The sequence below is a fragment of the Ascaphus truei genome, chromosome 3 (genome assembly GCF_040206685.1).
Source record: "Ascaphus truei isolate aAscTru1 chromosome 3, aAscTru1.hap1, whole genome shotgun sequence".
Lineage (NCBI taxonomy): Eukaryota > Metazoa > Chordata > Amphibia > Anura > Ascaphidae > Ascaphus > Ascaphus truei.
The window spans coordinates 78,373,874-78,390,225 of record NC_134485.1 but is presented as its reverse complement, the minus strand read 5'-3'; the positions used below and the strand labels follow the sequence as shown (position 1 = coordinate 78,390,225).

At 50.8% G+C, this 16,352-nt stretch overlaps 1 protein-coding gene across 2 annotated transcripts in view; it reads left to right on the top strand.

Moving 5' to 3' along the window:
• MNT (MAX network transcriptional repressor) overlaps positions 1-16,352 on the top strand; it is a 108,509-nt gene that overhangs the window by 84,613 nt on the left and 7,544 nt on the right. For both annotated transcript variants that reach the window (XM_075594366.1, XM_075594367.1), the window contains one exon: positions 15,915-16,107. In XM_075594366.1, coding sequence (XP_075450481.1) covers positions 15,915-16,107 — 193 coding nt within the window. The remainder of the gene's footprint in view (positions 1-15,914; positions 16,108-16,352) is intronic.

Sequence of the window (16,352 nt, the reverse complement as noted above, 5' to 3'; positions counted from 1 at the left end):
ACACACACACAGTGATACCCGCCTTCCAAGCGCGCTTGCTGTCTCCTCTGCCAGGACAGCAAAAAGCTCCTGGTACAGCGAGCGGCAGCAAGCAAGAGCGAGCAGCAGCACCTAAGTGCTTACTATGTCCCAGGCCTTAGGCCTCGGCCATGCTCCCTGCTGGCGTGCTGAGGCGCAGGGAAAGCGGGTGCTTTCCTTGGCCTTGCGGTTGCTTACCGCACGCGCTGTCAGCGGGCCGTCAGGGGGCGGGCCGGGGGCGGGCGCGTCACGGAGCTGGTTCGCCCTCATTGGGCGAACCGCTCACGTGACCGGTCTGTCGCTCCGGACAGCGGGGGAATTTTTAATTCCTCTAAGACCTGCGCTTCCGCACGCTTGCAGAAGCGCAGGTGAGCCCTTACTAAAGCTGCTCTAATTGCGGCGGTAGGGGACTGGCGCCAGCAAGCAAGGAACATGGCGGAGGCCTTAGACAGCCACCTGTCTTTCACTATTATCACCCAGCACACAGTGCTTCCACCGCAGCAAGGGATTCTGGGAAATGACATGCAAATGAGCACACAGTGGAACCGTATGCTCATTTGCATGTAATTTCCCAGAATCCCTTGCTGCAGTGGAAGTGCTGTGTGCTGGGTGATAGTGGTGAAAGGCGGGGTTGCAGACCTGTCCAATTCATGCAAATGAGCACACAGTAATATTTCATTTGCTAAATGCTTTACTGTGGGTGTGTGTATAGGTCTCCCCTCCAGGTACTATGGTTGCAGCCTCTCTTCTGCATGTTGCTCCAACAAATTTTTTGATTTCATCTTCCCGTCTTACTTTTGATTGTTGTCTTAATCGTTTAATCTCTCTTGGAATCCAGTCAAGTAGCATATTTGTCCAGCGATGGTCATGACCAGGGAGGTTCCAGGCGATTCCCCTCTCCCCCCCGCCTTGTACCCACATGTAACGTACAAATAAAGACAGGAAACGGGAACTGGAGGTAAAATGGCCGCGGCTATTTATTTATACAGAAAACCTAATGGGGTAAATGCACTCCCTGCCAGAGTGCTCCTTTGACAGGAGGGGGAGGGGACGGCCAGCCGGCCCTCGAACCGCTGACCTCGTGTCCCCTACGCGAGCGGGCTCTCGAGGTCATGGATAACTGACCTTGCCCGCTCGTACTCCCCCCGGGCTCAAACGGCCCAGCTCCCAGTCTGGCAAGAACAAGCACCTACCCCCCAAGAGCCGCCGCGACAAAGGCAAAACCGGTCAATGACCCCTCCTGTTCGGAACCTCGTTCCTTTCACTCAGCACAGTATCAGCAGTTCATGCTGTAACAGAACAAAGAAACATTAACACGGCATACAATGCCTAAGTCCACATTCCTGGGAATACTCTGGCCCTGTTCAGCCTTCTGCTGCAGTTCATTACATGATTGCAAACACTACCTAAGGGGATGGGTGGGCGGGATATCGTCTGGCGGGCAGCAAAAGAGGACGTGCTGCCCGCCAGCCTGGCCTTAAGAAGGCTTTTCGGGAACTCCTCCCCTGGGCCGGGGAGGGAGGTGTGGGGGCGGGCCAGCGAGGGGAAGGCCAGACCCCCCCGGTCATGAAGCCCCCCCCGCCTATGGCTAGGGAGGCCGCCTGACCAGGGAGGTTCCAGGCGATTCCCCTCTCCCCCCCGCCTTGTACCCACATGTAACGTACAAATAAAGACAGGAAACGGGAACTGGAGGTAAAATGGCCGCGGCTATTTATTTATACAGAAAACCTAATGGGGTAAATGCACTCCCTGCCAGAGTGCTCCTTTGACAGGAGGGGGAGGGGACGGCCAGCCGGCCCTCGAACCGCTGACCTCGTGTCCCCTACGCGAGCGGGCTCTCGAGGTCATGGATAACTGACCTTGCCCGCTCGTACTCCCCCCGGGCTCAAACGGCCCAGCTCCCAGTCTGGCAAGAACAAGCACCTACCCCCCAAGAGCCGCCACCGACGGGCCTATTTAACCCCCCTTAAACTAGGCCCGTACCGCCAACCCTGCCAGAACCCTCTCCAAGCCCTCCCGCAAACTTAAATAAGTCTATCCCGCCTGGCATGACTCGCAGCGGGACCCCTGCTCGTCTACCAGGGTTTGTCCTTACCATTCCACCTGGGGATACCCATCGCGCCCGGAGCATCAGTTCTCAACTTGTCATGCTTCCTAAAGATGCCCTATTTCTTCGCTGCCCTATTCATCACCCCGAGCTGCAGGCCGCCACTGCCCCGCGCTATCTGGGATTTCTCCCCCTGCGAGCTCCCCAATCCCCCTTTGAAGCTCACCAACCTGCAAACGCGCTTATCCTGTCTCACAGCTAGCCCTTTCCTACTGCTGCCGGCTCCATCCCCGCCCTCTGTGACCCCCGGGGAAGCGACCCTGGCGGTGGACTGGACCACGCCTCTTCCCTTGCTCGCTCCGTGTCGAACCCTGCCAACCGTGACGCCTTGCCATATAGCCCTGATGTCGTCCTACCCGCGACCCCTTACCATTACCAGATACGCCGAATGCCACCTTCCACGGCGTGTCCCCATCAACCGCCGGCAGGGGCTGCCCCACCGCCTGTGCAGCGCGTGATGCTGCCAGGTGGGGCAGCTACATTGCCCATGACCCCGGCCGTGGCTGAAGAATTGTAAGACACCGGGGTCAGGCTGATGGCACTGGGATGGGATGGGATGTACGGCGCCCGTGACCCCGGCCGTGGTTAAAGTTGGATTAAGAGACACGGGATCACGCTGGAGGCTGCCGGAACGGTATCTGGTGCAAAGCTTGTAGCATGCCTATCAATGCTGCCGTGAGAATTGCCTTCCCTGCTGCGCTATGTGCCGCTAGTATAGTGCCCACGCAGGCCCTGGTCTCGCCTTACCCCTGCTGCGCCACCTGGGATTTCTTCCGTCACCCAAGTTCCTAAACGCGCTCATCCCGTTGTGCAACCGCCCCCAATTTACCGCTGCAGGTTCCTTACCGGTCCTTGGTGTCCAGGGCAGCCGCATGGTCGCACCACGTCGGGTTCCTTGCCCGCCGTCCAGAATGCACCTGCTTTCAGCTGCTGCTACGTCCATTGATTAAAGCATTGGTGCCGCCCGTGGCTGCGGGTGGCCGTCCTGGTCGTCTCAATCCTGCCGATTCTGCAGGCGATCTCCTTAAAGCTACACCGCCCGCGTCGGCAGCGAGTGGCCGTTGGCGTGCCGTGACACCCTGTCTCGCGTCACGGTGGCCTGAGGCTTTCCATTCGCCGCTGGGGCCCGACCTCAGCGCCGAACCGCCTTGTCCTGCATCACAGTGGCCTTAGGCCTCCCCATCACTGCGGGGGCGACATACCCACCGTGACGTCCTGCGGTCTGTGGCCAAAGGCTGCCGCCCTGCGCGTGGCTCCTGACCCCGCCTGGTCCTTAACCTGCGTCACAGTGGCCGTAGGCCTCCCCTTCCACGCTAGGGCCTGACCTACCCACCGTGAAGCCCTGCCTTGTAGCCTGTGTACGAAGGCTGCCGCCCTGCGTGCGGCTCCCAACTCCCGCATTGTGCTGCCGCACCCTACGCTGCGACGCCCCCTTCCCCCGGGGAGCGACCCTGGCACCTGACTCCTGCCTAGCGCGTGACCTGTGGGGAAGCCCCAACGGCCTTGTCTGCCACCCTCCGCTGGCCTGCTTGACACCATGTACACAGCCGCCTCGGCTTGATGGCTAAACTGCTCGGCTATCGATGCCCTGCTGTGGAAGACACCCACTGAACTGCGCGTGCCTAGGCCCTTAACTATCCAACTACTCTGTGACGTGTGCTTGCTGATACTATTTAAATGGCGCGCTAGGCTAGGGCAACTATGCCAACCACCAGAGCCGCCATAAATCCAAGAAGGGAAAACAAAGATCACCGCTGAAATAAGCCATGCAACCAGCATCCGATCGCCGTCCTGCTCCGTGCTCGGAGATCACCCTTTGCAGTTCTGCTCGGGCCTTCGCTAGCAAGAACATTCAAGCGCACACTTAAACCGGCACCCCCACCACCATACCTGGCCAAGGGACTATAACGTAGGTGCACCAACGCAGGCTGCCCAGTTCCCCCTTAGGAACATAATTGCCTGACGAGGCGAATAAGGTAGGTTTGCCAATCCTCATCGGTATGGCTTCCACCAATTAACCACCAAATGGGGGTGGGGGGGTCACCTTTCCCATATCATGGGTAATGTCTTTAATTGATTCAAAGTGTCTTCATGTGTGTACCCAGTCCTGTGAGACACCAGCACCTCACACCATCTGTGCTGTTTACCTTGCTCTCAAGGCAGCACCACACCTCAGTCAACTGAAGCCGCTTAACCAGAACCTTAATGCAATAGCAGAATCTACCATCAAAACTCCATCCACTATTAGACGGCTTGAATATCAAAACGGTCACCTTAACCGAACTCCTGAAGAACTATTCGAGGAAATGCTGTGCAAATTGCTGCTAAACAAATTTTAAAGAGTATGCCACCTGGCTGGACAGAGGTAGACAAGATCACTCAAAACAATAAAGGTTCCTCTACCCTGCATTCAAACCAGTTCGCCACCAACACGTGGCACGACTATAATCATACCTGTCCCCCTTGCCCCTACTGCGCTACGCAGCTCCCTTATTCGTTATTATAACCACAGTAACATTTACTCATATCTAAAACCTGACTGGCTCAAGTTTATTGAAGAGACAGTAGGGGAACCCCTGCTACAGCCTAAATGAAGTGGTATTATGAACGGTGCTTTGGGTATAAACTGTAGTAGATGAAGGAGAGAAAGGACCCAATTTAGCACTCGAGTTCACACTCTGTGGTGTTTAGTGATTGAATTAAAAACATGATCTTTATTAAACAACATATAAAAAAAAGGTCCAACGACGTACTGAAGGTGAGTTGATCCTAAATATAGAAAGCCATATTGGCTCTGGATCAAAAAAGTTAATATGTGCCAGATGGTTTTAATAAACCACTGGTACTGTTGCAACACAGTGATCCTAATGCGAACCTGTGTAGTAGGTGATTGAAACAGGGGTGTCCGGGTAAGTACTGGGATTGCAGGTCACAGTATCATAGTAATTCTATATAAGATGTGACCCAACTGATAAACATAAAAACAAATATACCATGTATATCAGTATTGGTATTGCTTGATCAGCTATGCTTCTCTGTGATAGTTAGTATGCCCCTATCAGTGACACATGACCTGAGGTAACCCTCTGGATATTGTACTCCTGGGTGTATATACCTGTGTTAACCAGCGTGGTTCTAGTCAGAGAGTGATATCCTGGCTATGGTTGTAACAATAGGTCAGTATCCCAGTGTGGGAGACACTGATAGTAGGGGCAGGTAGGTAACTCTTTTAATAAGGGTTTTTAAACAGAGAGCTGCGTGATTGTAGAAGCTGAAGTGAACCTCACGGATGTGCAGCAGCACACCAACGCGTCAGAGCAGCTATGGTGTACTGCAGGTGAGGCTGCTCAGTGCTAAGATACCGGAGCACTATCCCTAAAACCACTTTGAAGAGGCTAACAGTGACCGTCGGGGCACTTATAGCCTATGTGAAACTGCACTCGCAGACTACCGCATTAACTCGCGGTCACACAGATACATGCGGAGGCAGTCCTGATCTGCGCGTGCATGTATGTACAGAGAGCCGACGCGCGCGTTTCGCGAGGGGCTTTTTCAAGGCAAAGGGTTAGAATGATACTAACCCTTTGCCTTGAAAAAGCCCCTCGCGAAACGCGCGCGTCGGCTCTCTGTACATACATGCACGCGCAGATCAGGACTGCCTCCGCATGTATCTGTGTGACCGCGAGTTAATGCGGTAGTCTGCGAGTGCAGTTTCACATAGGCTATAAGTGCCCCGACGGTCACTGTTAGCCTCTTCAAAGTGGTTTTAGGGATAGTGCTCCGGTATCTTAGCACTGAGCAGCCTCACCTGCAGTACACCATAGCTGCTCTGACGCGTTGGTGTGCTGCTGCACATCCGTGAGGTTCACTTCAGCTTCTACAATCACGCAGCTCTCTGTTTAAAAACCCTTATTAAAAGAGTTACCTACCTGCCCCTACTATCAGTGTCTCCCACACTGGGATACTGACCTATTGTTACAACCATAGCCAGGATATCACTCTCTGACTAGAACCACGCTGGTTAACACAGGTATATACACCCAGGAGTACAATATCCAGAGGGTTACCTCAGGTCATGTGTCACTGATAGGGGCATACTAACTATCACAGAGAAGCATAGCTGATCAAGCAATACCAATACTGATATACATGGTATATTTGTTTTTATGTTTATCAGTTGGGTCACATCTTATACAGAATTACTATGATACTGTGACCTGCAATCCCAGTACTTACCCGGACACCCCTGTTTCAATCACCTACTACACAGGTTCGCATTAGGATCACTGTGTTGCAACAGTACCAGTGGTTTATTAAAACCATCTGGCACATATTAACTTTTTTGATCCAGAGCCAATATGGCTTTCTATATTTAGGATCAACTCACCTTCAGTACGTCGTTGGACCTTTTTTTTATATGTTGTTTAATAAAGATCATGTTTTTAATTCAATCACTAAACACCACAGAGTGTGAACTCGAGTGCTAAATTGGGTCCTTTCTCTCCTTCATCTACTCAAGTTTATTGAATCCAGACCAACAGCCTGGCTCATAGACCAACAGCGCCGGCCATTAGTGGGCACACCGGGAAATGCTGTGCAAATTGCTGCTAAACAAATTTTAAAAAGAGTATGCCACCTGGCTGGACAGAGGTAGACGAGATCACTCAAAACAATAAACGTTCCTCTACCCTGCATTCAAACCAGTTCGCCACCAACACGTGGCACGACTATAATCGTACCTGTCCCCCCTGCCCCTACAGCGCCATGCATGTTATGTTATTCGTTATTATAACCACAGTAACGCGCCTCTACGTATGTCCCTACGCGCCCCCAAGTGTACCCATACGCGCGCCTCTCAGTGTGCCCATGCACACGCGCGACTCTCCGTGCGCCCATACGTGCGCGCTCATCGCCGTGTGCCCATATACACACGCGCGGGTCTCCGTGTGCCCATGTACACTCGCGCGCCTCTCCGTGTGCCCATGTACACACGCGCGCATCTCCGTCTGCCCATGTACACACGCGCGCATCTCCGTGTGACCTTATACACGCGCCTCTCCGTGTGACCTTATACACACGCCCGCATCTCCGTGACCTTATACACACGCGCGCATCTCCGTGTGACCTTATACACACGCGCGCATCTCCGTGTGACCTTATACACACGCGCGCATCTCCGTGTGACCTTATACACACGCGCGCATCTCAGTGTGACCTTACACACACGCGCGCATCTCAGTGTGACCTTATACACACACGCGCGTATCTCCGTGTGGCCTTATACACCCGCACGCATCTCCGTGTGACCTTATACACACGCGCGCATCTCCATGTGACCTTACACCCGCGCGCGCCTCTCCGTGTGACCTTATACACACGCGCGCATCCCCGTGTGACCTTATACGCACGCATGCGCATCTCCGAGTGCCCATATACACCCGCGTGCGCATCTCCGCGTGCCCATATACACACACGCGCGCGCATCTCCGTGTGCCCATATACACACACGCGCGCGCATCTCCGCGTGCCCATATACACACACGCGCGCATCTCCGTGTGCCCATATACACACACGCGCGCATCTCCGTGTGCCCATATACACACGCGCACATCTCCGTGTGCCCCTATACACACACGCGCGCGCATCTCCGTGTGCCCATATACACACGCGCACATCTACGTGTGCCCCTATACACAAGCGCGCCCATACACCCACGCGCGCATCTACGTGCCCATACACGCGCGCGCCCATATGAACCCCTCTCCGTGTGCCCATACGCCCTCGCACACATCCACGTGTGCCCATACGCCCTCGCACACATCCACGTGTGCCCATACACACCCGCACACATCCACGTGTGCCCGTCCACGTCCACGTGTGCCCATCCACGTCCACGTGTGCCCATACACGTCCACGTGTGCCCATACACGTCCACGTGTGCCCATACACGTCCACGTGTGCCCATACAAGTCCACGCGTGCCCATACAAGTCCACGTGAACACGTCCACGCGTGCCCATACACGCACACGCGTGCCCATACATGCACCCGTGTTCCCATACACACACGTCTACGCGTGCCCCCCCGTACCCATCTATGCGTGCCTCTACACCAGCTTACACATCTACGTGCATTTATTTAGTTATAAAATATCTTACCAGGAAGTAATACCTTGAGAGTTACCTCTCGTTTTCAAGTATGTCCTACACACGTATACACCCAACTGTGACTATATACATTCATCCCCATGTGCCTACCCATATGTCCATCTACCCATGCCCACGCACCTATCCACCCACACATGCGCCTCCGCACGCACGCATCCACATGCGCCCATCCACATGAAGTAATTGGGGAATCCAGATAAAAGTAACCATGCATAACTGCTTAACATTGTGGTTCCCATTCACAAGTAATTATCTAATATTTACTAGGAGTATATTTATATAGCTTATAATGTCCCAAGATAAAGAGCTCTATTGACACCATATAACTCCCAATGCAGCATATTCTGAGTATGAGACCATAAGAGGGGGGGAGGCACCCTGCAACATGCCGCGGGGGCAGGCTCCCCCGCCAACCAGAGTTCGCTCCCCCATATGGGAAGCTTTTGCCCGCCTATCTGCCCCGTCCCCCTGTGCGGGCGGGCAACTGCCGCCGGGAGCAGAGTCAGGCACCCACTTGCCCATGCCCCGAGCGCATCAGCGTATGTCCCCCGCACCTAAACTTGAACTGCGGGAGCAGACCGAAGCGCCAACCTTGGCCGCCCTCCACCCTCGCACTTACCGGGCCGGGGCCGCAACCACCAAGAGCGGCTGCCCTAGCATATACATATATCCACCTACGTATACATGCCTATATACACATACATATATACATACATATATCCATGCGTAACCGCACAAACACCTATGTCTGTCTGCGCGTCCTAACAAACTGTAAATACATATATATATATATATATCCACCAACGCATATACCTATTTATACATACCCATATACATACGTATTTACCTATCTACATACAAACCCACATACCTGCACATAACATCCATAAATACCTATGCGTATATCCACATATATACCCACACACACATATGTATATATATATATATATATATATATATATATATATATATATATATATATATATACATACATACATACATACATACATACATACATACATATATACACCCATACCACACACATTTATACCCATACCACACACATATATATATACCCATACCACACATATATATATAACCATACCACACACATACCCATACCATGTAACACATATAATTTATTTATTAATTTAAGGTTTATCCACAGGTGTGGGAGGGGAGGCCGCGGGGTCAGCCGCTCCAACCCCCCCCCCCCCCCTCCCCGGCCACCGCTATGCACCTTCACTCCACCGTGAGAGCACGTGGAGGAGAGCAAGCGCCGCATGCCCCTTTGCTGCGGGAAATGCCGCGGGGACCGGGAGGGGACCTGACTGAGGCCGCGCCTGTGCCCTTCGGGCCGTGCCTCAGCCCCCCGAGCGACCGCCAGACCCCCCGTGCCGACAGCCCAGAGGTATCTGTGAGGGCTGGGGGAAGGGGTCTGAACACCGCCTACCGCGCGGCCACTGCCCGCGAAGCGTGGAAACCTGCCCGCCAGCCGCGTTTACACATGGGAAGGCATGAGGCCGCGCCTCTGCCCTCCCGAGCGGACCGCGAGCAGCCGCCAGACCAGGCCGCAGCACTGAGGCTCTCCCCCCCCCTCCCTGCTCCTTATGCGGGACGGTTGGGGAAGGAAACCTGCGCAACCTCTCCTGGGACCGGGGGCATGAGTGACCAGCTGTCCCCGTCACAGCTCCCCCCCCCCCCCCCCCCCCCCCGATTCCCACCGGAGGCTCCTTGGTGATCGCGGGCCGGAGGACGACTCCCCGCGCCCCCACTGAACCACCAATGCGGCCCAGGCAATTCTAACCGCGGCCCCAGCCTTCCCCCAGCCCCCTCAACCAGCCCAGAACGGGCAAGTATGGGATGGGCAAGCATGGGGCCAGCCATGCTCTCGCCGCCCGCCAACCCAGCGCCTACTTCCCGACCGGGGAAGTCCAGCCCCCCCAGCTCCATGCTGCGCGCCGCAGATGGAGGATGGGGACGGACAGCTACACTACGGGGTCCCTCTCCTCCCTGCATCCCGCCTCCCCCCTCACCGCCGATTCCAAAAATCGCGGCTATACAGGAGGGGGGAGTGCCCGGGATTGACCCCCCTTTCGGGGCCTTACCTTAATTTAACCTGCAGGGAGGAGAGGGACGTCCATATCGTCTGGCGGGCAGAGGACGTGCTGCCCGCCAACCTGGCCTTAAGAAGGCTTTTCGGGAACTCCTCCCCTGGGCCGGGGAGGGAGGTGTGGGGGCGGGCCAGCGAGGGGAAGGCCAGACCCCCCCCGGTCATGAAGCCCCCCCGCCTATGGCTAGGGAGGCCGCCTTTCTTCTTGTGATATGTACGGCCCACTGCCATTTTAATTCCTTCACCCTTGTTATGATGTCCCAGACGTTTGGTTTCATACCTATTCATTCTTTTTCCTGTCTCTACGGGTAATACACAGCGTACATCTCTCATACGTCTTTGCATTGTCTGAAGCTTATAAATTATCTTCACATTTAGGGTCCAAGTTTCACGTCCATACGTGAGCACGGGCAGGATACACTGGTCGAAAACTTTCTTCTTGAGGCACACTGGAAGGTTCCCTGGAAGTATTGTCTTGTTTCTTCCAAATGCCCTCTATCCCATCTTCATTCTCCTATTGAGTTCATTCAAAGGTTCCCATCCATTGTTATTTGCTGGTCAAGGTAGACATAGTCTTTGACTACTCCTAGTTCTATTTCATTTATTTCAATCTTTGCAGATTGACACATTTGTTCAACATCACATTGGTCTTGCTGAAGCTCACATTCTTACTTGCTTTAGTGAGTTCTCCAATTTGTTGCTGGAAGTCTTCTGGACAAAAAAGAACAATGTCATCTGCAAATCGTAGGTGACTCAAATATTCACCGTTGATTTTGAGACCTTTTTCTTCCCAATCTAATAGCTTGAACAATTCTTCAAGTGTTGCCGTGAAAAGCTTTGGTGACCTGGTGTCTCCCTGCCACACTCCCTTTTGCAGATCCTTATCTTGCTTGTGTAGTCATGTAATCTAATGGGTGATGTGGCATTCTTGTAAATGTTGTTTATATTATTAATGTACGCATCTTCAACACGCTGTCTTCTTAATGCACCCAGGACCGCTAAGGTGTAGACAGAATTATATGCTTTTTCGTAATCTATGAATCCTACAATGTGTGTGTGTGTGTGTGTGTGTGTGTGTGTGTGTGTGTGTGTGTGTGTGTGTGTGTGTGTGTGTGTGTGTGTGTGTGTGTGTGTGTGTGTGTGTGTGTGTGTGTGTGTGTGTGTGTGTGTGTGTGTGTGTGTGTGTGTGTGATATATGTGTGTATATATATATATAATGTATTTTATAAATATATATATATATGCACACACAATTTAACTTGTCCTCCCTGCATTATGCAAAATGTGCGTTGTGTTTAATAAGTTTGGCTGCTATCGTGTTGGGGAGACTCTGAGGTCTCAGGGGGGTAATGGGTTGATTGCAAGACCTGGCATGTTGCAACACGTTTGATAAATCCCCTTAGCAGAGACCAGATTATCCTAGTTACTCCTGCAGAATACAAATTAGAAAGAACTGCAACGAGGAGCCCCCGCGCACGTACTGTAGCTGGAAACCCCTTACACGGTGCAGCACCCTGCTGACCCTGTTTGACATAAAGCAGCAAAAGGGATTGGGACAAAGCGTGTGGCCTGACTTTGTCTATTCTCCGTGTGTTTTCTCTTGGCAAAATGCCTCAAACGGAGATGATTTATAAATGCACAAGCAGATCTGCCTTATTGATTCTCCGCGATTCCTGCCCTTCTGCTCTGTAACCTAGAGCAATAACAAGGAGCAGGAGTCCCTGGCGTGTCACAGCCTCAAGCCGCGTGTGCCATGAAAAATGTAGAAAGCAAGACAATATGTAGAAGGGTACAAAAAAATGCAACTGGAAACATTGCATTTGAATTTACAGTGGGTAAAACAACTAAATCCAATTATTATATAGCATAATTCTTGGTGCATGGAAAACCATGGCATAGGTATAAGGCCTGTAAAATTAAGGTTTCAACATGCAAGAAAGGTGCAGTACTGTTTTAATTGTTGGAGCGGGTATTGGGGTAAGTGGGCACATGGGGCATTGCTGTAGAGGTCAGTAATGTAGAAATAATTATATTTTTGGTGACTCTGTTTGCAAAGTGAAATCCACTTCTAAATGGTTGGATGTGTGTGATGATTATAAACTTTTGATTTTCGGGAGACATGCAGAGCAACACAGTGCAATAGTCTTTGGGGTAGATCCTCAGAAGTCGTTGTTTTCAGCCGTAACGAGCCCTTGTGTTACGATCAATCACATTAGTGCTAATGATATGCAAAGTGGCGTTGACTCTAACAACGCCTGTCCTCAGAGCTCCGTTACAGGTAACGCAGGGATTTAACGTTACGTTAGTTAGGTCAGAGCTAAAGCTGGCGTTACTCACCTCCAGGCCCCGGAATAGGTCTTTCACAGGGTTTGGATTAGTATAAACCCACAGTTAGGTATGATTTAACCAGCATGTTGTTATTTACTAGGTTGTTTTCCTCTCTTGTCACCTCCCCCCCCCTTTAAAAAAAAAAATACTTTAATAAACACCTGTTCAGGGAGCTGATAGAAGTAAGGCCATGTTTGGGTAAGACAGGCCATGTAATTTGATGCTAACACAAGGCCGTGCTAACTTGACATGGTGTTAAGCGTATGCCAATGTGGTCACTAACGACCATTATTTTTGCATATATTTAGCTTTGTGGATACCCGTTAAACCCAGGGAAACTAACGGACGTTACCTGTTTAGCTAATGTCACATTAGTAACCCAGATTTAACAGAGCTGTGAGTACCTACCCCTTTGCTTTCTCATCCTTCTATCACAATTCGTACTTGGGCCATAGATGGCTACAGGCAATAGAATGCCATTTATTTACCTCATCGAAGTAATACATAGAAAGCTGAAGGAGAGGCTCAGTGAGTAAAGACATTGACTGGCACTGAGTTTGAAGCAGGGGAACCTGGTTCAATTCCCGGTGTCGGCTCCTTGTGACCGTGGGCAAGTCACTTTATCTCCCTGTGCCTCAGGCACCAAAAACATAGATTGTAAGCTCCACGGAGCAGGGACTTATGTGCGGCTACAGATGTAGCGCCTGTTACTGAGTGCCACAGTGTGCAGTGTGTACGGCGCTTACAGTGTGTACGGCGCTTACTGTATCGCAGGGCCAGCATGTAAAAAAAAAAAGTCACGTGAAAGTTACACATTTTACCTACATTTTGGCATAACCTTTGTTCAGTAATAGCGGTTCCGTGTGCGATTTGCATAGCCGTGAATGCTTGCGGAGTCCCTATTGAGAATGATAAAAATACAAATGTAACTTAAAGTTGCAGACCAAGCAATATCCTACATGTGTTTTTTTTTTAATCAGTACTGTGCTATGAGAAAATACTTGTAGTACTTTTTAAATGTATTATAATGTAACAAGCCTTTTTTGTTTCTATAGCAACCATTTAGAAAGTCACAGATACTATGTCTATAGTCCTCTGCAGTCATTTAGTGAACACCCCCCCTCCCCCCGGGCCGAATCTTCACAGATCGATCATCAACTTAGCTAATTACTTATCATTGTGTGGATTGTATTGATACACATATTAAATGGGGGGGGGGGGGAAGGCGTGTTGCAGTTGGGCGTGTGTGTGTGTGTGAGCGCGTGTGTTATTCCTGAACAGAAGTTACGCAAACATTTACGTATTGCACAACTTTCACAGCAATTTAAAAAAATGCATTGAATGCAGTGGGGTAGTTCTGGCGTTTAGTTACAATGGGTTTCCAGACCCCCTATGGCCGCAAGGAATGTAGGTTTTCCCCACCCCACTTTACTGCGAATGGAAGATATGTTCCCGGCCAAGTGGAACTGCTCCTTCACCCACGTGGCTTCTCTGCAGTACATGGGCAGGCTCCCCTGGCAGGGAAGAGGCAAACGGAAAATAGAAATGATTATGTTAAACGCCTGATTATTAACCCTTTCTTTCCCCCCCAAGTTTTTATTCTCGCTGTTGACTTTTCACAGTCTCCCTTTCTTCCCCCGAAGTCTCTCCCTGCGTTTCCCTCTTCCCCCCGCCCCGTCCAGCGACGCGCTGGGAGAGCGCCCCCGGCCGCAGGCCGCCCTCTCCATGCGCAGCGTGCCGCTGTGAGCACATGGGCTGGCGGCTTGTGGCCGGCTGTCTCTGCGGGCCGTGGATGGAATGCACGCTGCTTGCAGAGGGGAGGGTGGGGGTTATGGGCGGTGGGACTGGGCACCCGTCTAGTTTTCATTTCCCGGCAAAAAGCGTAAAAGGAAGGAGGGGGGGGGGGTGGCTGACGTGTTTGCTGACACGTGTGTCCCTTCTGAGAAGGGGAGGGAGGGGGGTGGAGGAAGAGGGAGGGGGTCTCTTAAAGGTACAGTCATCCAACTATTGTCGGTACAAGCAAATAAATGCACATGGATCTGTGACACTGTCCTGCTTTTTTTTATATTCTTTTCATAGTATAACTCCGTCTGTTCCACGTCCATGCCTTTTATTTTAAAAAAATGTGTATATATATTATTTTTTGTGCACATTTTCATTTTTTCCTTAGTTCTGTGCGATTCTAAACTAGCATCGTAGGACAAAAGTTGGGTCATCTAAAGCAGAAGTGGGCAACGCCAGTACTCAAGGGCACCAACAGGTCAGGTTTCCAGGATATTCTTGCTTCAGCACAGTCTTTGACTGAGCCACTGATTGAGCCACTTGTGCTGAAGCTGGGATATCCTGAAAACCTGACCTGTTGGTGGCCCTTGAGGACTGGAGTTGACCACCCCTGGTCTAAAGCAGTTGGTGTGGGATAGGAAGATACCAGCGGCTCCACCAGTACATTTGGTAATAGTGGATATATTACACTTCCAGACCAAATAGTCATTATTTGCCTTTTTTTATTTAATAATTTGAAATTCTTTATGGATGGTAAAAAAAAATGTAAATCTAATATAATAAGCTGTTAGTTAATGTAAAATATATGGCCCCCTAGAACAGCAATATTATTTTTTCTGTATATTATGTTTCAGTCATTTTAATGTAGCAGGTTCCATAGACAATACATTTTTTAAATGGTTGAAAACCAATTATCTAAATCTTTTGCCCCTAAATATCACCTCCGTTCAACTCTGGTTCTCCTTCTATCTCATTTTATTTGACTGATTTATCAAATATTGGACCAGGAAAAAATACACCGAGAGATATCTCTCTTTTTCAGGTATGTATGTCCTGGGTGTAAAATAATAAAATATGAATCCGTCAACGTTTTAAAAGAACGAATGGTTTACATTGGGACTTATTGGTCACTGTGTTTGTTTTGTGAGTCCTTTTTAGTTCAGGTAAATAGGAAAATGGTATTTTATTTATGTTTAAGTTGCCGGGCGCGTGTTTGCGTTAGAAGCAGCGTTTCTTTTTTTTAATCATGCTGTAGTCGCATTGTTCTCTGGTGCACATGTGACTGAACTAATGCTCTTTGTCGATATGTAAGATCGCTGTCGGCAAAGCATGTGACGTGTAGTCTTAAGGGAAGTCACGCAGCATATTTCTCTCTCTCTTTTCCTGGCTGGATCCTCAGAGTTTGAAAAGGAAAGAGAAGGAATACGAGCACGAGATGGAGCGTCTGGCGCGGGAGAAGATTGCGACGCAGCAGCGGCTGGCGGATCTGAAGAACGAGCTCAGCCAGTGGATGGACATCTTGGAGATCGATAGAATTGTCCGTCAGACCGTTCAGCCTGAGGATGACCAGGCCTCTACCTCCACGGCCTCAGGTACCTTTACACATGTCATATAACAGGGAGGCTGGATACAAAATGAATGCGAGCCTCGGGATATGGACATGAGGGCAGTAGGTTGTCCTCAGCTTCATTTAAGCCCTTTCAGCTTAACCCACTCGACCATTCACATTGTGTAATATAAATCATTGCCACCAGCTGTCTAAGGCCACAAAACATGAGTGGTACAGATGTAGCAAAGCTTAGTTTCCTCAGATCACGACACCCAAGGTTCCCATTCA